This window comes from Erythrolamprus reginae, chromosome 3 (assembly GCF_031021105.1).
Source record: "Erythrolamprus reginae isolate rEryReg1 chromosome 3, rEryReg1.hap1, whole genome shotgun sequence".
Lineage (NCBI taxonomy): Eukaryota > Metazoa > Chordata > Lepidosauria > Squamata > Dipsadidae > Erythrolamprus > Erythrolamprus reginae.
The window spans coordinates 186,039,563-186,063,124 of NC_091952.1; the positions used below are offsets into that span (position 1 = coordinate 186,039,563).

The 23,562-nt window shown below is 33.4% G+C and overlaps 1 protein-coding gene across 2 annotated transcripts in view; it reads right to left on the reverse strand.

Moving 5' to 3' along the window:
- ATP9B (ATPase phospholipid transporting 9B (putative)) overlaps positions 1–23,562 on the reverse strand; it is a 184,330-nt gene that overhangs the window by 148,456 nt on the left and 12,312 nt on the right. For both annotated transcript variants that reach the window (XM_070747427.1, XM_070747426.1), the window contains exons 2-5: positions 19,105–19,278; positions 9,126–9,276; positions 5,419–5,532; positions 3,440–3,548 (exon numbers count right to left, since the gene is read on the reverse strand). In XM_070747427.1, the coding sequence (XP_070603528.1) occupies positions 3,440–3,548; positions 5,419–5,532; positions 9,126–9,276; positions 19,105–19,241 (511 nt within the window). In that variant the 5' untranslated portion in view covers positions 19,242–19,278. The remainder of the gene's footprint in view (positions 1–3,439; positions 3,549–5,418; positions 5,533–9,125; positions 9,277–19,104; positions 19,279–23,562) is intronic.

The window sequence follows — 23,562 nt, forward strand, 5'->3', positions numbered from 1 at the left end:
ATGCTATTTCTGATTTCCCATGTTGGGCATAAATAATGCTAGCTGCTGTTGTTATATGCAGTATAAGATATTGATTATTTTTATTTGTCTTTCCTTTTATGATCCCTAACAGAAACAATTCCATTTTTAGTTCTACTTTTTGTTCTATAATTTCCTCTATCCACCTTTGAATTTTTCTCCAGTATTTTTTTTCCCTCTAGGCATGTTCACCACATGTGTACATCCCCTGGTCGTGCTTACATTTCCAACATTTCGCTGTTATACTTGGAGACATCTTTGTCAATCATTTTGGAAGTAGGTACCATATATAGAACATTTTATAGATGTTTTCTTTATAGAAAACTGCCATTGTGAGTTTATAATTTTGGTCCCAAATTGTCTTCCAGTGTTCCAGTTCAATTGTATAACCAATCACCATTACTGTTTCCTTCTTCATTTTAACATTAAATAGACAACAATACATTTTTGTTATCATTTTCTCTTCAGTTCCCATTAAAATTTTGTCCAGTCCTTGATATTCTTGTTGAAATCCAAATTGTGACAAATCTTTTTTGTACCTAGATTGAACTTGGAGGTAAAGTCACCAATCTATCTTTATTCCAATTTTCTTTGCCACCAATATATCTTGCTGCTTTCTTACTCTTTGCTTCCTCTTTTGCAAGCTTCAGATTGGTCACACCTTCGGATCGGTCAGTAGCAGGCCAATTTCTTCCATGTCTGATCCGCGGGAAGTTTTCGCTCTTCCAGGATATCGCCTTTCTCCCTTAGTGTTTTGAAGTCTCCCCTCTCCACCAGTGCTCTCTTCAAGGGCTAACCTTGTCCCAAAAGGCTACCGAAACATGAAAATTCATGCGAGCCAAACAGAGCCCCATCGGCTTGCTCACACTACATGATGTCACCACCGGACATACTAATAATATCAAGATATTATTTATGAAATGTATATATCTGGCTAGAACATGCAATTTCAGATTATTGTTAGTCATATTCCTTGTCTGAAGTGAGGTTGGTAGAATGTGCCTTAGCAATTAGCAATTATATGTATGAAAACCTTAAGGTATCAACAAGCTTTTTATCTATATAGAGAAAGTAATCACTGAATACCATTTCAGAAACCAAAATATACATTGTAACTTTAAAGGATAATTTGGAAAACTATCAAATGCTATTCACTGCATAAATTATTTTTGTAAACTATTTTTCCTCCGAAACACATCTCACAAACTAAAAACACTCTTCACCATCTGTGTAATTGCCAATAAAAAAGTCCAAAGCTGTCAGAAGTGGCTGCATATTCAAGCTTTATGGTCCACCAAGGCACAAGCCTTTGCCTAAAGCCTTATGTGCAACTAGAACACAATTAAGTGCTTATCATAATTCATTACACATGAACGGCTCAAGAAGAATGAATGTAAAATCATTAAAATCAACTTATATGAATACAGCAGAATATTTCTACAATGAAAATAATCCACATCATGCACACACTACAAATAATCATTATAACTTGGCCTTGCTCATCACCTTTAAGTCTCTGTAGATATTAAATTTAATTTAGCATCCATACTTCAAATAAATTAATCAAAACAAAGGCATGATCTGTAAAATTCTTATTGTTGAAATTTTGGGATTTGCATTTGAGGTATCTTTCCACCTCACAATCAAATTGCAGAAAGCAAATAATATAAAACACTCACGCAAACATGTAACAAAAGTATGTCACAACTTTATTAATATAAACTTCTGAAATCTGAATCAAGCAACTGAAGCAATTAGAAATGTATGTGGCAGAAATATAAGATAGAACTAAGAGGAGTTAATATGTATTGATTTAGTCAAGGTGAAATAGTTATTTACTCTCAATCAAGAATTGATTATAGAACTTCAAAAATTATAGTAATACATTTTGCAGTTTATACTTATTAATAAACCGCGAAGTTGGAAACAGGTATATAAAAAGTTACAATGTTGCCCAATATTTCCAAGCTAATCCAAAATTATTGCCATAGTTCTTCAATATTAGGTAAATTGTAACAATGACAAATCTATTTGCGAAAGGACCCCTGTATATAATTCCATGAAACTGATGCTTCTTCATACAAATCAAAATATGTTGTAAAAATGGTAGGAATTCTGAAGAATTCACCTAATTTGGGGGTTCAGTGTAATTGTTTTTGGGAGGAACATTTTAAAACACTGTTCTAATGTGTAATCTAATTTAATTTTTTAAATTAAGCCATGAAAAGATAATTTTTCATCCTCAACATTTTTTATTTAAAAAAAAAATAATTTTATTGAATATTTTCAACATTAAAAACACAAAACACAAAGACACACAAAACAAAACAATTTTTCTCGTTGCAGCACATTTCTATCGGTATCACTAATATTCATGATTTACATAAATTCCAATTTATAATGCATATTATATTACAGACTCATTGGGATTATATTACAATTATGCAATTTTTAATTTTTTAAAACTTTTTTAGAGGCAATACGAATAAGAGCTAATAAGTCTCTATATAAGTAATAGTGAAAACTCGTGTCACTTAACGGCTAATGCTCACACATTTAGAATGATAAAATGTTGCAATGAAATGTTATATGTAGCAAATAACCCACCATGTTGTTTGAAAATATCAGCCACTAATTTGCTTTATCCAAAGATTCAGTTTTGTATTTCATCCTTAAATTTACTACCCAACCCAACATTTTAAGAAATTGTCTTATTTATCTGTTCAGACCAATCCTATTCAGATGTATTTTTATAAATAAATTGGGATAGTTGCTAAATAAATATGCTCTGTGCATCAAATTACCCTTGTATTAAGTCAAAAACCAGCCTAAGGAGAGTGGAATACAAAAAAATTAAAAACATAAAAATAAAATTACATTTAAAAACTAGAAAATATAAAACAAAAATCTAAAAAATTCAAAAGTCTAAAAATAAAAATAGGCATTAAAAACACAATAAACTAAATCTATTATAATATAAAACTTTCTATAATGATGATCTAGTTGCTCATTAAAACTGATATGTGATCCAGGTCACCCTGTTGATGTACTTTAGGTCTGCACACAACCTAATAACACTGTATGTTGCAGTAGTAAGGAGGTGTAAAATTGTCATGTGAACTCTGGGTACCATATTTTTCGGAGTATAAGATGCACCAGAGTATAAGATACACCTTAGTTTTGGTGGCGGAAAATAAGTTAGAAGCCAGCCCTGATTTGCTAACCACTTCTTTTTGATTTCTGTCTGAGACTGACCATCCTTAGTGCTAACAATCATTTGATAGATGACAGTACATAGCTTAAAGGATTTATGTGACATATTGTATATCAAAAATCATGCAAACCTACTTTAACCGTAAATGATAGAAGCTATTAGATAGGAACAATGTCCAGGATTCAGATGTAAAAAATTATTGCTAACCTCGTACTGTAAGTTTGCTATATAATTGAGAATTCATTTCCTTGTCTCTCTTATAACGACGAAATTCATCAATTGCTTCCCGCAGAATGGTGACAGCCAAAACAAATCCCTGTTTAAAATAGAAGAAACATTTCTTTAAATGGAAAGTATTTCCACTAAAATGCACAGAATGTTTAACAGTAAATTTGAAAACTATGAGAATATATTGATTTCAATGTGTTTTAAAGGTATTTTAAAGCATGGATCAAAATCTGAGCTTAACCAATAAATCCGATCGTACCTATACAAAATACAACAATATTATTTGACATAATGTCTTTCCTTCAAAATAATTTACATCTATAAGAATGGGATGACTCAAATATAGTAGCAAGTCTTTCCTGTTTTCTAATTAAGGCAGATAAACACATTGGATGAATGTGTTCTGCCATCTCCCTTATTTCCATGTTTGCAATAAACTAGCAAGTATTTGTGTAGTCCCACAATTTGATCCTGATTAATCAATTTTAAGAAAAAACACCATAAAATATTTGGATTCATATTAAATAACAAAATACTACCTGCCTAAAATAAAAAAAGACAAGATATGTGCCTAAGGCTAAAATAAATAATGCCAAACAATGGATTTGATATAATGTCGGAACCATCTCCTGATCTCCATAATGAATAGTGAAACAAGTGGTTAAAAACTGGCTACTGTGTTTCCCTATAAAGAAAAACAAATATGGACATAATATTTCTTTTAAAAGATTTTTTTGCTTCTAACTTTAAGATAGATAACCTATTGTTTGAAGTCACTAACAGACATAATGTCCTATTCTGAGAAATCAATGGCATTTCCAAACAAATGTGCAACCTTTGTTTCTTCAGCCCGAAAAAGATTCCTGCCATAGCTAGGAATAAGCAATTGGTGTAGGAATATATTAATTAACATGCATACCCAACTTTTCTCATTAGCAAAAGCATTAACAATACTCAGGTCATATACTGGAGTCTCCTGAATCAAATAATTTTAATTCTCATTACATTGCTTTTAATTTCAATTCACATGAAGTTAACTTCAACCCACAGACTTCTGAAGCTAACAGTTTGAGCTGAAATACATATTTTAATAAGATTAATAATGAAACACAAATTTTAATAATATAGGAAAAGCTTCCAAATATTTGTTATTTTTGTCAAATGAATTTCTATTTATTTTGAAAACTTCAAACCAACACTGCCTTCTTAATATGGTACTTTTAAGAATATCCAATAAAGAATAATCTGAATGCACTATCTACCTGTTTATGAAAAAAAAAAATCAAGCTAGGCCCAACATCTTATCCATAGCCCTCTTGAGTGGCAATAAAAATAGCAATATTGGAATTTATTCATCCATATGATTCTAGCAGGGTTGAAACTGCCCATCCTTCAGCTTACTTAATCAACTTTGGTAAAGCTCAAAAGGGTATTTTGCATACAAAGAACACTTTATTTAAAAGACACTTTTAAAAACTATCTTAGTCCATATTAATTATGCTTAAAGGATTAAGAGGCAAAAGCTACCCCATCCCTCATTGCCTAACAGACTCATGTGCTCCATTCCCCCAGCTCATTCAAATACCCCAATCTATATAAAGGTTATTGCCATGGTTACAGAGAGTTGAACGTTAATTACAGTGTTAGCTTTAAGAGGAATTCTAGTGATTACGTTCATCTAAATACAGTCAAAGCAACAACCCAGGCAAACTAGTATCCTTCAGTTATTTTGGCCAACCCATTTATGCCCTGCCCAAAGGGTCAAACTATTTAGAGGCCACACGAGGACAGCAGAAATCCAAAAGAGAAAAAGAAGAAAAATTTAGGGCTGATGCAGGATACTTCTGATCTCTCAATCATTAACAGTGAGGGCTTAATCTTCTGACCCTCTGACATATGCAATCTAGCTTGCTCATTATCGAAAGAAACAAAATAGTTTTTACAGCTTTTGTATTTACCAGAGGAGCCCAATAGGTGTAGAGGTAGCCTATTTTCAGTGCCGGTACAAACTGTGAGCAGGAGACTACCAGAAAATAAAGGTTCAAGAAAAACTTGAATTGTTCATATAAAACCTAGAGTGAAAGAAATGGGAAAACCATAAAATGGCAATTATCACAACTTACTATAGTGGTGCTTCATTTAGGACTTGAATACTTTCTTCTAGCCTAAAGGAGATTGATAGCAGTAAATTCTACTTAGAATTTACCTCCTATCTAGGATAATTAATATTTATCATTTATATATCATTTTTTAACATTAAAAAAACCAGACATAGATTGCTTTGGTGATTCTTATAAATAAACTTACAAAATCGATAGTATCTTCCTTATAAATGGAGCTCCGAAAATAGTGGTTTGTAACAGAAAAATCTTTTAAGCATACAGCTTGTATCTAGTTATTATTCAAGAAACTAATGTAATAAACATCATATCCCACTTTTCTCTAATGTTGTATATCTATCAGCACCAAAATAATGGGTATAGGAAAGAAAAGTACATCTTTTTTTCCATACGGAATACAATTATAAGAGAAAATAGTATGTGACACAAAATAATTCCTCTGAATTTATTGTACTATAAAATTAGCATTATATAACTTGTCACTCTGTTCGGCCATTATCCCTAACTACCTTTAGAAAAAATGTTAATACTGTAATTGATTTTAAATACATTTCCATTTTTATTATGAAAATAAAGACTGCTACCCAAAAGACTGTAGGTGGGTGGAACACACTGCAATCAATGTAAGCTTCAGACAAACCAACATATTATGGAAATTTCAATACAAGGAAAGTCAAATTCGTTTAGTAGTTATAACTAAACTACAAGCAGAAGCTAAGAACTATGCTGGAGCAATACTGTGTTTATATTTACAATGAAACATAATTATTTTCTTCTAGAATGTTTAAATTCTCATATAAATTAATCTCAGCAGGGTAACAATATTTTCTTCCTCACCACTAATTAATTTAAAATCTCAGTTAGCATCAATTAATAGCTCAGTAATTGGTATTCATACTAAAGCCAGAATAGGATTCCAACTGTGCAATTACAAAATGCTTTCGAGCTGCTCCATTTCCTAAGGAAAAGTTTTAAGAAAAAAATATTCGAAGGCTAATAATGCATCTGGATATGCCAACAGGTGTTCACAAATCAAGGGAGATCTTTAAAGGCATTAGGATTCTGCCTAAACCATTGAAATACACATTGTGCATTTAACTATAGTAATCAATGACTAAATATATATTTAATGACCTTTAAATGTAAATAGACAAAATGCAGGTTTCATGCAAAGATGAAAATATTTGTCTGCATGAAAACAGTTGACATTAATACTAAAAGAAAACATTTTGAATTCTTTTTTTTTCCTTTTTAATAAGGACAGGGAGGAGGGAGTACTAGAAATATTCATGCACGTGACAGTTGAATAGCACTGGTAAGTAGGGGTAGTGGAGAGAAAAGCAATGCATAACAATTAGAAAATCTGCATTCTTATTGAAATTAAGATTTGAAAGTCGCAGCATTCTTGTCAACAAAAAAACAAAGCAATTTATTACTGCAGTAAAAGGCACAGTATATAATAGCCTGTTTATTTTATACTCATTGAAACACCTCTCCCTTAAGAGTTACTTTTCAGTCAAATATTAAATTAGAAAGTACAAGACTAACTATCGAAAGAATCAATGCTAAAGTCATAATAGAATTTAGTGAAATTAGTCAAAGAACAAAAAATGCCAAACTGTGCCCTTTTGTGATTTGCACAAATTGTATTACAACAAATTATTATTGTCAGTACTGAAAAGAATTCTGCATCTTGAAAACCATAATAAGCAAAAACAAAATCTGAAGGGACAGGAATGTTATTTTAAACTGGATTTACTTAATAAGAGGTTTTGTTATACGCCTATAGTACACATAATAGGCAGTACAATATACGCTTTTCATATATCAAAGGAATTACTATATTTATGGGTTTTCTTGTAATCTGTACCACTAGCCATACTGGAAAACGAGCTTTCTAACCATTTATTCTGTATTTAAAAGAGGGTTACTTTACTCATGGACACAAAAGGGGGGGAAAGTTCTTTCTCTCATAACCCACAATTGAAATCTTACTCTGACATACAGTTTTACAATTGTAAAAAGGGTAAGTTAACTCTTAAGAAACTCTTAAATTATAGCATGTTAATGGTTTTTACAACCGTTTCAGAAAACAAATTTGGTCAATTTGATTTCTAAATATTGGTTATATCTTCACTAATATATAAAATGTAGCATATACATTCCACTAATTATAAAGATTTAAACACTTTTCTACTACTTCCCTAACAGCTTAAGACATGCATCTGAAATGTTTATATTGTCTTTAGCTGAAAATGTTATTAAGAAGAATTTTTATTTATACATAAGGGTGCACAAAATAATAATTACCAAATATATAGTCAAGGCCTAGTTAAAAATTATCACACAATTTAGAATACCAATACTACTTATTGATGGAGTATAACTATTTTAGTGTTGTGCTGCACACCATATAAATATATAAACAGTCATTGATTTTAAAAGCTGTTGTTAAATTTGCTATAATCTCCACAAAATAATCACATCTACCAGACCCATTAGAGCAGGGAGGCGGGGAATGTTGTGGGTCCCATCCTTGAGGGAGATGCACCTAATAGGACCCAGAAGAAGGGCCTTTTCCGTGGTGTCTCCCTCTCTGGAACATCATTCTCCCAAAGATTAGAATGGCCCCCACTCTAATACTCTCCCAGAAGGCTCTGAAGACCCAGTTCTGCAAGCAGGCCTGAGGAACCCAGAGTGGGATAGAGCCCATTAAATGGCTCGTGTGATTTGCTTTAACCAGGGTAGGGGTGGGTGAGAAGTAATTTTGTTATATTGTACAATATTAACTTATTTGACTCTTTTTATTAGTTTTTATTGTTTTGAGTATGGTTTTATATTCTGTAAGCTGCCTTAAATTGCTATGGGCAAATAGGTGGCAATATAAATTCAATAAATAAATAAATATTTCATTTTTTACGTAAAAGGTATTTCTTTTGAAAACAGATTTACAGTTTTGGAAAAGTACCATATTTTTCAGAGTATACTATAAGACATATCCTTTTCCTCCCTAAAGAGGCTGAAAATTTGGGTGCGTCTTATCCTCTGAATGTAGCACCTTTTTTGAAGCTTTTTTTCCAGCCCTAACAAAGATGCTAATGATCTTCCCAGCTCTTACCTTGTAGGCCGTTTCATTGTTACTCTCTGCGAAAAATGTTTTCCAAGCCCTAAGTCTTTGCAGTTTTTTTTTTCATTGCTCTATTTGGTCTGAATGTTGCTAACGATGTTCCCAGCTCTTACTGGCTTGCAAACTCTTTCATTGTTACTCTCTGAGAATAAAAAATGTTTTCCAAGCCCTAAGCCCTAATTCACTCTATTTTCCTCCCCCAAAATTAAGGTATACTCTGGTGCGTGTTATACTCTGAAAAATATGGTAAACACCAAAATCAGCCCCCAAATCCACTTTGCTCTCAATTAACTCTTTTAAACAACAACAAAAAAATCCTCAATGTGAAATTATTACAACAATGATTATAAAAGTAGATGTTCATAGACACCATGTAATAATACTGTAAAATACAATTTTTGTATTTAGGTTGCCTTACCCCAGGTATAAATGTAAAGACATTGTATTTTTGGTTTTTTATAGCATTTCTTGGATACTTTTCTTCACACTTTTCAGGACATCCAAGCCATACTGTGCGTGCCTTAAGTTCTTTTTTCCTCCGGCAAATGTTTATAAGCCAATCACAGCAACTGCAGAAAGAGAGGGGAGAGGAAGAGACAGAACCATTGTCAACAGCCTAAAATCTTACATCTTAAACATTACTTGGAAGTTTTCTTGTGTGGACTAAAATCATTTAATCGCACACAGTAGAGAACTCACTCTGCTAAAATTAACTAAATGTTCCTTAAAATGTTATTTTTTCTTGGAAGAGGAGCAAGCCTCTATTTGTGTGTATGTTTGGTTTTTAATAAGGGTTTTTAGTTTTTTAAATATTAGATTTGTTATATGTTGTTTTATTACTGTTGTTAGCCGCCCCGAGTCTACGGAGAGGGGGCGGCATACAAATCAAATAAAATAAAATAAAATAAAATAAAATCAATAGGTAGGTAGGTAGGTAGGTAGGTGGGTAGGTAGGTAAGTAAGTAAGTAAGTAAGTAAGTAAGTAAGTAAGTAAGTAAGTAAGTAAGTAAGTAAGTAAGTAAGTAAGTAAGTAAATAAGTACCAGTTTGGTATGTGGAAAGTTTTGGACTACTAGCAGAGACCTACAAATTCAAGTCCATCCTTAGGTAGTGAAATGTATTCAGTGATTTTAGCTAGTCATTTTCCGTCAGCTCAAGGAAAGGAGGGACATAACCAAAACATAAGTATGAAGACAAGCGTTATGCACAGTTAGAGAAGTTTTTTGTTAGGGTAAGCTATTTGCCTGTCTTGATCAAGTCAAGCAAAACCCAATACCACTCTTAAAAATATATTAACCTTGGCTCTCAGGAAATTCATTGAGAGACAGCTTCAACGGATTTCTGATATTTCTACCTTCCTTCCACCTTATAACTACTCCAAAAAGGTTTACAATTTTCTAAGTCAGTGTTTCAGAGCATGAAACAATGCTAACAGAAATGAAATGTTCCTGTTTATTCAACACCATTTTATAATCTGGGTGTTAATTACTAGGACATAGTAGTATTGTACTAAGATTAATAATAATCTGGGTTGAAATATAACAGCAAATCCAACATGTTTCAAAAATTATCTATAAGGAATAATTTTAGTCACTTGAGAGCTTTAAGAAGTCAACTCTTCAATGTCAGCCTGGAAAAAGACACAGCTACTTTAAAAAGGCAATGGAATTATAAATTGCGTAAATTTCATTATAAAATTAAATTCAAGGCTAAAACTAGGAAAAATTTCTGCATAAGCATATAACCCAATGTAATTTATATACCTTGGGTTTGGTTTGAACCTGGGGCTTGATAACAGATAATTTCCAAACCAAGATTAACAGCTAATAATGGATTTTATAATAATTTTAAGAAAGGGGGTTTTCTCCTGGTTCTCTAGAACCGGTAGTAACTTGGCAGCCTGGGTCGCTGGAACTGGGAGCAACCCAAGTCTGCCATGTTCCCCAGATGGTTTTGCTTCTCCACATGCAAAGCGTGCCCTTGTAGCACATTCCTGAGAGAACCGGCAGTGAAGAAAACCAGAACACACCCCTGGATTTTAAGATAAACTTTATTCAAGCTAACAAGATAATGAAAAAAAAATTAAACACTGATTGCTTTATAATTAAATAATTACAAAAGATAATTGCTAGAGTGCAATCAAACAATAATGTATACTGCTCTTCCACCAAAACCTACTTATCACTTATGAGAGAGTATTAAAATCTTCTTATACACAGTATCTCCAAGTAAATGTGAACTCAGACAGGCAAACAATATTCTCTCGCAAATAACTCAAGCATTTAGAAAGATGAGTGTCAGGGTTAAATATAGAAATACTCCTTGCTAAAGCTGGAAAAGATACAAAATGTCTCACTAAACTTTCTGAAAGTCAGTTAATCAGGAGAGGAAAATGACTTCATTTATGAAAGAAATTATTTAGTTAACACTGCAGTCCTGAATATACTTTTTTAAAATTCTGAGCATATTATCACTGGACATTACTACGGATAAAATAGCCGAAAATGAAGAAAAAAGAAGTGTGATACTTTTTTGTTATGAGGACATTAGAAAATTTCAAAGGTCATCATATTATTGGAAAATCTAAGATTTAAGCAAGATAAAAGCATCTACATGATTGGAGCGGCTCTGTAACTTGGGGGTCCTCCTAGACCAGTGATCGTAAACCTTTTCTTTCCTCGGGTGCCGAAAGAGTGTGCGTGTGCCCACACCTATAATTGATACTTATTAAAATGGGGAGGGTGAAAACAGTTTCCCCAGCCCCCCGTAGGCCCTCTGGAGGCAGGAAACAGTCTGTTTCCCAACTTATGCTAGGCCAGTAGGCTCATATTTCACCCTTCCACGGCTCTAAAGGCTTCCCCGGAGCCAGGGGAGATTGAAAATGCCTCCCCCATCCTCCCAGAAGCTCTCTGGAAGCCAAAAATTATCTCCCAGAGCCTCTGTGTGAGCCAAAAATCAGCTGGCCAGCACACACATGCATGTTGGAGCTGAGGTAGGGCAATGGCTCGCATGCCAGCAGATATGGCTCCGCGTACCACCTGTGGCACCCATGCTATAGGTTCACCATCACTGTCCTAAACCCACAGCTAATATGTTGGTTGTGGCTAGGGGGGACCTTTGCACAGGTCCACCTAGTGCAACAGTTGCAGCCCTATTTGGATCGGGATGTTCTTTTCACAATCACTCATGCCCTTATCACCTCGCGACTCGATTATTGCAATGCATTCTACACGGGGTTACCCTTAACAAGCGTTTGGAGACTACAAACTAGTCCAGAATGCAGCTGCGCGAGCTGTTGTGGGTATGCCTAGGTATACCCACATAACTCCAACACTCTGCGAGCTGCACTGTCTACCAATTGGTCTCCGGACACAATTTAAGGTGTTGGTTATTACCTATAAAGCCCTACATGGCATCGGACCAGACTATCTACGGGACTATCTTTTGGCATGTAACTCCCAGTGACTAGTTGGCCAAGCAGTGACAATTGGTGGGGCCATGTGAGAAGGCCTTCTCTGTGGTGGCTCCAGCTCTGTGGAACCAACTACACCCAGAGACTCGTATTGCCTCTACCCTCCTGGCCTTCCAAAAGGCTGTGAAGACATGGCTCTGCCAGCAGGCCTGGGGGCCTTTGAACACCTAGCCTGGCCCAAGTGATATGAATGCTCGCTGAATGATTGTTGTGTTTTGGGGTTTTTTAACTGCTTTATATTACTACTGTTTCATTATTTTGTTTATTATTGCTTATCTTGTATATGGTATTAATATTATTTACCATTTATGTGGCCCAGAGTTCGCAAAGAGTTGGGCGGCTTAAAAGTCAATTAAATTAAATTAAATTACAGAGTAATGATCCAGGTTGTTTTGAGTTTTATAGGCAGCTTAAATATTTTTAAACTCTGCTCTCACTCTCAATATTTGTTCAGCATCCAGCTTATTTGTTTATTTTTATTTATTTATTTCTTAGATTTGTATGCCGCCCCTCTCCGAAGACTCCTTAAATACTGCAATAAAGAAGCTACTTTAGTTAGGAATAAACAAAAAAAATAACATAGTATCCTGATACTTATTAAAATGGTCTTAAACATTATTCTATGTATCATATAAACAATATATTTAATGGTTTCCTTTATCATTATAGCCTTTTAATATGGCAGTGAGTTGGATGAAATTAATTCATAGCTATGTAATATCTACTAGTATTAAAAGACCCAGTTTGGTTTAGGTTAGCCTTGGGTATCAGGCTAAAAATTAAGGGACTATAAATTCTGGTCTTACTTTAGGCATGAAACCAAATGGTGGGCCAGGTCACTCGTCTCTCTCAGTCTTAAGATGGAAGCAATGGCAAACCATTTCGTAAAAAACCTTCTCAAGAAGACTGCATTTACTAGTCCATGCAGTTGTCACAAATCAAAAAGCTGAGTTGAAGGGACAAACACAGACACACAGACACACAGACACACAGACACACACACACACACATATACTTCTATAGTTCTTTCACTATCTTGTGCACTCCTAATTACAAACCAGAATATTTTGAATGAAGAGCCTTTTATAAATGGTGGGTGATCATGCAACCTTTCCACTTTACCTTTTTCTCCTTCCCATCTATCCTTAGAAACGTAGGCTGCTAAGTAATACACTCAACTTAACAAAAACATTACAAATTCTTGAACAAAGTTTGGCACAGCTCAGCGGTTGTGATGTTTCTAAGAAAAGCTGATTGGCACTTAAGCACACTTTAAGCCTTCAGATGCACTGAGGTCTCACTGATGGAAATAATTATAGATTTTGACAATTCAATGTTGAAGTATTTATTACAAGCAAATGGGTTTCAATACTCTGAAAAACTGCATCATTAGCTCATCTCCATGCAGAAACAAAATAAGTCCTTTCATTTTGCATGGAAATGTGGTGGTGTTCCTTTTTGTCACGATGTTTCTTTGACCAGAGAATTAATGAACTCTTTTCTAAATAAGGTACAACATTTGTTATATTCAGAGAAAATACTTTTAAATTGGAATCTAAGAATTAAAAACAACCCAAGGAATAAAATATTCATATTGCTAATAAAAGATATTAATGGTAGTTATTTCTCATAGATTTAAAGTAATGTAAAAATTGGAACACAAGGTATAAAATGTTTATAATTTCCATATCTAGATGTATTTACTCTCCAGCTTTAAAAAAAATACTGATAATCAAGCCAGAAAATTCTTCAGAGGAAAGAAGCCATTTGATGTAGAAAACTATGGATAATATCCAATGATATCTGTCTTATGAAGAAACACAACAGATTCCCCCTTCCGTCCAAAATTCCATCATTTCTCACTTCTGGCCAAGATTCACAAAGTGATTCAAAAAGTGAGAGCAGCTACATACAGATACAAGAGTTCCTAGTTCAATCTATTTAAAATTATTAGTTTATCTATTTATGTACAGAATGCTCAAAGACCAGGACCATTATATGAAACACATAAACGTAGCATAATTTTTTTTTTAAAAAGGTTAAAAGCTTATGCAGCAATATTTCCTGGGTGTTTTAGCTAAGGGCAAGTGTAGCATCTTTTCTTAGCAGTTTAATACTTGTACAATTTTATGTATCATCCAAAAGCTAAAATGCAGCTTAACCCCGTGTGCTCAAATCAGACTTTATTAATTGTATTTTATTTTACCAAAACAAACTGTGCAAAATAATATCTCAATGAACATAGTAAAGAATTCTTTTGTTTTTATTTACTATTAGGCCAGTTCATTGTTGCCTCATATGTATATAGGCATATACAGGGTATACCTAAAGTCAGGCCTAATTTATTATACAAATTACATTAACTGTTCAAATATTTTTCATGTTACAGTACTTCAATATTAATTAAAACATACCATGGTTGGTCTATGTGGCCTAACTTTTGGTATTCCAGTATGGTCTATGATCCATAATGGAGGGTTCCTTTGCAAAACATAATAGGCTTTCTAAAATCTGTGTACTGTATAACTTTTTAGACTGAAAAATACAGGAAGAAAAAATAAGTTCCCCAGTTTGGTTTTGGAAGATTGCATTTTTTTAAAAACCAGCAGGTATGAAATAAATCTTATACTAAAACACTCATGTTTCTACAAAACAAATAAGTTGCATTTAAACAAAAGTATAGAGTACAAACTAATCCAAGTATTTGGTATCCCCTTCATTTCAAATGGAAATGCCATTCAGTAGCATCATTTTAATAGGGATAAAGTGTTTTTATAAGAAATGGAATGTAAATCTCTTGAGTAAAAAAATCAATCCAGCCCAAAGAACTCTAGAATATTGATCTACATGCATTATTATTTCTCTAGCTAAAAAGAATGCCCAAATTAAAATGAAGAGAAATAATTACAGCTAAACACTCATTATTTTCACAGGCTTTAACAGTTATAAACATAGGTGGCAAATAATGCATTTTTCTGAAAATTAAATGCTTTACAGATCGCTGAAACCAACATGTTTATATGACTAATTTTGAGTAAGGTGAGATTTGATATAAAAAGAATTATAATTAACATACTTAGCAAACAATAGCTCAATTAAATGCTCATTCTAGAGAATACTTTTATGCATATTTTTAATATGGTGCAGTCAATGAAAATATATGATAAATAAATATTGCACAATTCACAAATAAACCAAACTTCTCTCCTGTGACTAATTAAAATAGAAAGATCTTCTTTCTTTTTACAAATCACCCAACCTCTAGAAAAAGAATTTATTTAAATCAGATAGGGAGAAGACTCTTAAACAATAGCTAATTTTCTGAAGTAAAAAAAAAGCCAAAATCAAAACCATAAAAAGATCCTTTTCAAGTCCAATAGACCAAAATGATATAGCCAACACTAAGGACCATATGTTCATTCCCCACCCACCCCCAAACTAACTAGAGTTAGTAGCTGTATGGATTAAAACATTTCAACTGAGACCAGCAATCACATGGATTGTAAATTGGAAACATATACAGGCAGTCTTTATTTAACATCCACTTGTTCAGAAACTGTTTGAAGTTACACCACCACCAAATATGGGGATTTTAATTCAAGTACTGGGTGATCAGTTCACAATTATGACATTGCAGCATCCTATCACATGTCATATGCTCACCATTTGTGACCTTCACAGCCAGCTTCCAACAAACAAAGTCAATAGGGAAGCCGGTAGAAGGCTACAAATGGTGATCAAGTGACCAAAAGATGCTGTGACCATGTGGCTTCTGAGACTGCTGGAACTGCCATAGTAAGTTGGCATGGTGGTATGGCATGTGCCTCATGACTGCATTGCTTAGCAACAGAATCCTAGCCCAATAACTGTTGGTAAGTGAGGACTACCTGTAAATCAAAGTGGAAGTGCCAAATCTATGTGTACTGGACTGTTCCCATGGACATAATACTTTACCCAACAATTGTAAATCAGATCTTATAAGATACATAGAAAGTCTATCTTAGGATTCTCCTAAATATTGCAAGGGGGGAAACCAAATAATGTTTTTTTACCCCTCACATCAAATGTTAAACTGCAAGTACTGATCTTAAGAAGAAAACGTAGGTGCTTGACATATGTTGTAGCAGTTCAGCAAAGGGGAATATAACATCCAACGTTTTATCAACCTGTAGAAGCTGGCTTCATTGCAGTTCATTTATCAATGACATATAGTTTGTTAAATAATAACAAGAGATTTATATTAACATTGGAATCTCATTCTCTATAAGAAGCAAAGGTACTTGACATTTAGGAGAGAAGGAATATAAGGAAACAATAGAATAATTTGGCAGGAGAAAATGGCTAGAATTAATAGCAACCTTCATTTTAGGTTTCCTGTCTAATATGTTCGAGTTTAAGGTTGAAAAACTGGGCATTGCTGAAGCATCCAAGATCTTTGCCACTACCATGCTGGGTCTGATTGCAGTAAAATATGTTTTGCCAACATCTGAAGGATCACAATTATCTTAAACATTTTCTAATTATTACATTATGTTAGAAAATAGAAATGGAAAATTTCTTTCCATTTCTATTTGTCTTTCCAATTGTCTTTCGCAAGTTACTCAAGACCCACCTATATCGAAAGGCATGGGGGAACTAAGACATCTCCCCCAGGCTTTTTATATTTCATGTTTGGTGTGTATATGCTGTATGGTTTTTAATTATTGGGGTTTTTATATATTTTTATTATTAGATTTGTCCCATTGTTATACTGTTTTTATTACTGTTGTGAGCCGCCCCGAGTCTTTGGAGAGGGGCAGCATACAAATCTAATAAATAATAATAATAATAATAATAATAATAATTATTATTATTATTATTATTATTATTATGTCAATAGTCTTTTTTACTTAATAGTTCTTTGCACTGTATGATTCCTGAGGAAAAAGAAAAAGAAAAGTAGTGTTCAGAACTAACATTTTGCATGTAAAAATCAAATCACTTGGTTCACTTCTAATGTCTGATCCAAAAAGTGATGCCCTGATCTTTAGCAAACTATTACTACAGCTCTTTACTGCAAAAGGTGCATTTAATATAAACTTAAAATAAGAGTGCTTCTGACAATGCAAGACTAATTTTCTCAAGAGACTCTGCTGAAGTCAAGCCTGAGAGTTCAACACAAGAGTTTTATAAATGACAGGAGAGTACCAGGAGATAATTTAAACTTGTATTCACTCTAGAGTCATCAGTTACATGTACTTTTTAACCTTTAAAGCTGAAATGTTAACTTATCATCAGTTAATGAATTTACGTTTCCCCTTTCACCGACATCAATCAATTCAAGATATTGCCCACTGTTAGTGAATTAGTGTTAAGACTCTGGGGAATATCAGTGAAAGGGTACTGCCATCTTTCTTTTCAGGTCATAAAAATAAGTTAGGAATAAGTTAGGAATTTTGTCTATTGTAACCTATAAACAAATAAAAATAAGTAAGGCTAATAAAAAAGAAAAGTTAAAAGTAAACAATATTTCTAATTAGTTAAATTTTTATAAAGGGTATACAGTGGTACCTCTACTTAAGGACTTAATTCGTTCTTTGACCAGGTTCTTAAGTAGAAAAGTTTGTAAGTAGAAGCAATTTTTCCCATAGGAATCAATTTAAAAGCAAATAATGCGTGCCAAACCCATTAGGAAAGAAATAAAAGCTCAGGGTGGGGGAGGGGGAGGAAGAAGAGGAGGAGGACAGTCGCTGCCAAAGGAAGAAGGTAAGGTGAGGGGAATCAAAAAAATTGAAAACTTTAAGGCTTAAAAAAAAAAAAGAGGGATTCAGAGGCGGTGAGGAAGAGCACGCGCCTCCCATACACCCAGCACGAGGCTGCCTCCCATACACTGTATCAGAGAGAGAAACCCAGGGGGAATGGCAGGAAACTAGCCGGGCCTTCATGCTGCTCTCAAATTTCCTGTGAATTTTTTCCGGGTTTGGGTTCTTAAGTAGAAAATGGTTCTTAAGAACAGGCAAAAAAAAATTGAACACTCGTTTCTTATCTAGAAAAGTTCTTAAGTAGAGGCATTCTTAAATAGAGGTACCACTGTATTTTAAAAATTACCAGAGTATTATTATCTAAGCAAACAATATAATATTTTTCTTCTCAAACTTCAGTCAGTCTGAAGTCTTGAGCGCCACTTATATCTTTTGTAACAGTTTCAAATTTAGAAATCTAAACTTATGCTCTTGTTCTTCAATAAGACATCTAAATAATACCTTACTTAAGTAAAATATAAATTATTTGAAGGGTAACATGAAATTTATTTTTAATATAAGAACATCCTTTTCTCCATCTTACTACTTTTTTTTAAATCTGGAACTCGATTGATGGGATTTGATGTTTTATAATTTACATAAGATATAACCATTCTGACACAGTTACTGGTCTACATCCACTCCTTGCTAAGCAGTTTAACATCATGCTGTAAGAATGTGAAACTGAAGATTGGGGAACATTTGACAAAATCTATCTGATAATGAAATATCCAACAAAAGAAACCGCACCAGATAACTATGAGCTAAAATAACTAAGTAACTACGGGAGTCACCCAACTTTTAGAAGATAATATCCTTATTGCAATAAGGCACTGTGATTGGAATTTATCTCCCAAGACCTTGTTCCATCAAAATATAATGATTTTCCCTGAAACTGGGGAATGTCAATTCTTGTCTTGAATTTAATGGAAATTCTTTCTAACCACTTTAGTTTGTCTTCTGTGAATTTCATATAAATTTTAATATATATGAATTTTTAAACTAACAAAAGCTCCTATAATTTTTTGACAAACAAACAAACAAACAAACAAATAAAACCTTTTCTAAAATACTCTATTTATTTAAATCTGATGCAGAAATCAGGAGATCTTGCATTTAAACAAAACAATGGAATTAGTCACAAACCTGGTGCAAAGAAATTTCCAGCCACCGCAAATGAACCATTCTAAACCTCTTTTTCTTTGTGAAATCCTGGCTCTTGGTAATGTATGGTAATCACTTTCATCATTTTCAAAGCCTTCTTCTGACATCATTAGAGGCATTTCATCCAAGTGAGAAGGCTCATCTTCTATTGGGTACCTATTAATATTAAAGCAAATAAAATAATCAAGATGGAATACAAATCAAATACTGTCATGCTGAAAAGGTTTTTCCAGGAAAGCATTTATACAGAGGATTGATAGGCACTCCTGAAAACACCTAATAGGTTAGATGACCTGAGCAGGATTGTTGCAAGATTTAGTGACATAGGTTTATTAAGGTAACTTTAAAAAAATAGTGATATGTATTAATAATCAATATATATTCCCTGATTCATGAACAACAGAATTAAGGAGACAGAAAAGTTTTGTCCATTCTTTCACTATATACCTGTCCAAATTTGGAAATTGTAAATCATGCACTCATTGGACTAAATCTAATATTGTTGTTCCATTAATATAAAGCTTTTGGAAACTCTAAATTCTACCCAAAAAATTCAACATTCTGATTTGCGGGACAAGTGATAACCTTCAGTTTCTTTCCCTCTAGTTGCCAAAAATGAACAATGCTTTTAATTTTTTTTGTTAACATAATATTGCCTCTATGCTAGTACTTGCTAAAAATATATATTTCTATTTCATATGAAAGGCTGTACATATATTGCAATTCTTTCATAAATTACAGAATGAAAATTAACAATTCATTGTAAAAAAAATCTATTTTAAAAATATTTTTTAAAACAAAATGACTATTCTAATAATATACGCAAACAACGTCTGAGATAACAAGCAAGTATCATGTTTAGTATCTTGACTTCAAAATGCAGCCTTTCAACTGACAGGCAATTTATTCTTTTCCAAAGCAATTTTCCTTTTGTGTTAAAAAAAATTTAGAACAGTATTTAAAAACAATGCAATGATGAATAATGGATTTTTCACAGCAAAATAACCTTGATTTCTTTGTAATCTAGTGTCCTATACACTAGATAATTGGTTGAGAAGCTTTTTTATGAGTGACAATTAAGTGTAACATTAAAAACTTTGTTATAAAATAAAAAGAGCTGTAAAAGTAACAAGAATAAATAGATAAGAATGAAAAACTCACAGTACTTATATGAAATCAGAGATATCTTGCAAAAAATAGTTTAGTAAATAAAAAAGCATTCTAAAAAACTAAAAGAAAGATTGTAATAGCCACTTTAAAAATAATTATATCTAAATATCTGCAGAGAAATCTATACAAGATTATTTTTAAAAGCTTTTAAAAGGATAACTAAAGAATACATTAAATTACAAGGCAACACGATTCCTTCAGCTACAAATGTGCCCTAGCTACCTACCAATGACTTTAAAAAAACCTTGGAAAAATTAAACAAGAAGATTGCATTTTGCAAAGAAAAACAACAGTCTCTAGTGTTGTATTTATTGCCTATTTATTATTACTGGGATACTAATTTCAGTGCTATGTGGAGGGTGGGAATTGGGAACTAGTTTGCTGTCTTGTAAATAGATGTTCATCATGGCAACCATTTGAGTGGAAGTCCCACATATACTTTCAAAATTCCAAATGTGGCTCTAGATCAGTTGGCTCAGGAATTCTGATATTAAAGTCTATAAGTCATAAAAGGGCCATCGTCCCCCACCATCACTTTAGACAATAAACAATGCCAATCACCACTTTATTCTTTAGATTATGTCTACATTTGAAAAGTTATTTTACTTTACATTACTGCGTGAACTATTAAGCAACAGCAAAAGGTAAAATACAGCTACAAACATTGCATTTAGTAACTATTATTACAGCTACAGTATATCCAATTGTTTCTCCAAGGAAGTTCAAAGCAGCAGTCAAATGAAGATCTGTTTGTTTATTTATTTTTACTACCACTTATCAAATTCCTGATTTGGACCATTCAGTTTCTAAGACAGAGACAATCTTATATAAAATAAGATAAACAATTACTTTTCCTTTAGGATGGTGCACAAACACACACTGACAGCTTCATCTCACTTGCTTCCTCCCACTTTTTTCCATAAGACTTACTAACTTTTCATCTGGAAAATCCTGATGTTTTATTTGTCTCTTTGTCATAGAATAATAGGAACAGAGAAGATCCTGAGGGACTGACTGTACATAGATGGATGGTTGGATGGATGGATGCGCAGGCAGGTAGGTAGGTAGGTAGGTAGGTAGGTAGATAGATAGATAGATAGATAGATAGATAGATAGATAGATAGATAGATAGATAGATAGATAGATAGGGCTGAAAGAGATCTATCCTAGTCTCCCTAAATTTTCAAATTCAGCAAAAAAACATGTGACACATAGAGGTAGAATTGTCGGCTATCAATAAAATTAACTGCCTTGGAAATGGCCCTGGGTTGGGCCGGGAGGCAAATAAGGAGCTGTGATGTTCCCTCAAGACACCAGGGTGATTCGACACAAAAATATGTAACCCTTCCCTGGTGCAGAGCTGAAGGGATTGGATACTGTAGCCTAGAGGATAATTCTCTGCCTTACAGGGCAAAGGTAGCAGGTTCAAGTCCCAGTGGGTATGGCTAGCTGATGAGGCCAAAATAAGGCCGAAATAGATCTATCCTAGTCTCCCTTAATTTTCAAATTCAGCAAAAAAACATGTGACGTATATATATTTCATAGAGCCCATGTCCAAAGTTCAGTGACCAGAAGTAGACAGTGCCCTCAGCAGATTTAAACTGTCAATAGGATCTAGCAAAGTCTATCCCTGATCATGCCATCACCAGCCTTATTGTAGCATTGTAATTGTAGATTATTTGAATAGCAAAACTTGTGCTAGGGGAAGACAAAAAACTCCCCCCTCTTTTTTAAAGAAGACCCATCATATATGATTTCAGGTTACCTCTATAGCCTGGTCCAGAAATTTGACAAAGGCAATGTCATCCTTTCAAAATGGATTCATGAGGCAGAAGAACATGAGCTATATTGTAGCTCCTGTATTTCCTCTGAATCATTTCAGACTCATGATTCAGACTATTCATTAATATTATAGATTCACTACTATTAGCCTTCTCATTTTTTCTACTACTCTCTCCTGTTGATATGAGTATATTACTTTGTTATTTGTATGTACAATAAGAGCTTATCCACTGGAAGCAAATTTCTTGTGTAACAAATCTCTTTCTATTCCATTCCATTCCTATCCCTTCTATTCTAATCCACAGGGGAGAATCAGCAGATTGTTGTAATGTACAGTATATGTACATCTAAAATGTAGATATCCAGAGATTATAAGTCTGAACTTTCTTTTTGTTTGTTTTGTTGTTCTTTTATAATTTAACTTTTTTTAAAGCTTCATTTTTATTTCTTCCTTTTTTAATGGTTGTGAACTACCTAAAAATGGCAAATAAATTTAATCCATATCCCAGGTTCTGAAGAAGGATTTGATAGGTAGACAAAAATGCCAAATGCAGCCCAAACATCTGGCTGAATGAGAAGCCCTGGTGGTGCAGTAGTTAGAATGTAGTATTGCAGGCTAACTCTGCCCATAGCTTGGAATTTGATCCCGACAGGCTCAAGATTAACTTAGCCTTCCATCCTGCTCAGGTCAGTAAAATGAGGACTCCTATTGTTAGGCGAAATATGACGACATTGTAAACCACTCAGAGTGTGCTGTAAAGCACTATGAGGTGGATATGTAAGTCTAAGTGTTATTGCTATTGTTAGGGGACGCGCAATGAACATAATAAGTCTATGTTTTATTAAGAGAAACTATGGAGTAGATTCATTTCCACAACATGGATTTAATCTTTAACGGTTTATCATATACAAAATGTCCCTAAATATAGCTATTTTCAATGCTAATAAGTGGAGCACATCATTGAAGAAATTCTGCTGATGATTTATTTTATATTATAATACATTATTTTGAACGCCTGACAGACTGCACAAAGTTCTTGCTGAAATAGCTATCTGTTCATATATCTTGGGAAATAAAAATGTCATACATAACACCACTGTACTACAGAAAAAGGCTCACAGATTATAAATAACACTTCTCCAGTAATATAACAAACAGAATGCTACGTTTTTAGGGCCAGTTACTTAATTTATATTTATGGGGGTAGTATATACCATTCATTAAATTTTCTGTGCAAGAGCATGTGGACTATCATATATGACAGATTGTATATGTAATTTATAATTTTTATAAGGCTGGTTTTTTAGTAATTCTAGAAACAAAGAACCTTACATTTTGCAATATAAGCATACCTGAAGCACATCAGGACCCCATATAGATAAATGCATGTCTTCAATTCCTTTAGCCTTTTAATTTATTATAATATGTACTTCTGTTTTGTCAGGAAAGCTATCATTAATATAAATGAAGATCACACCTCTTACTTG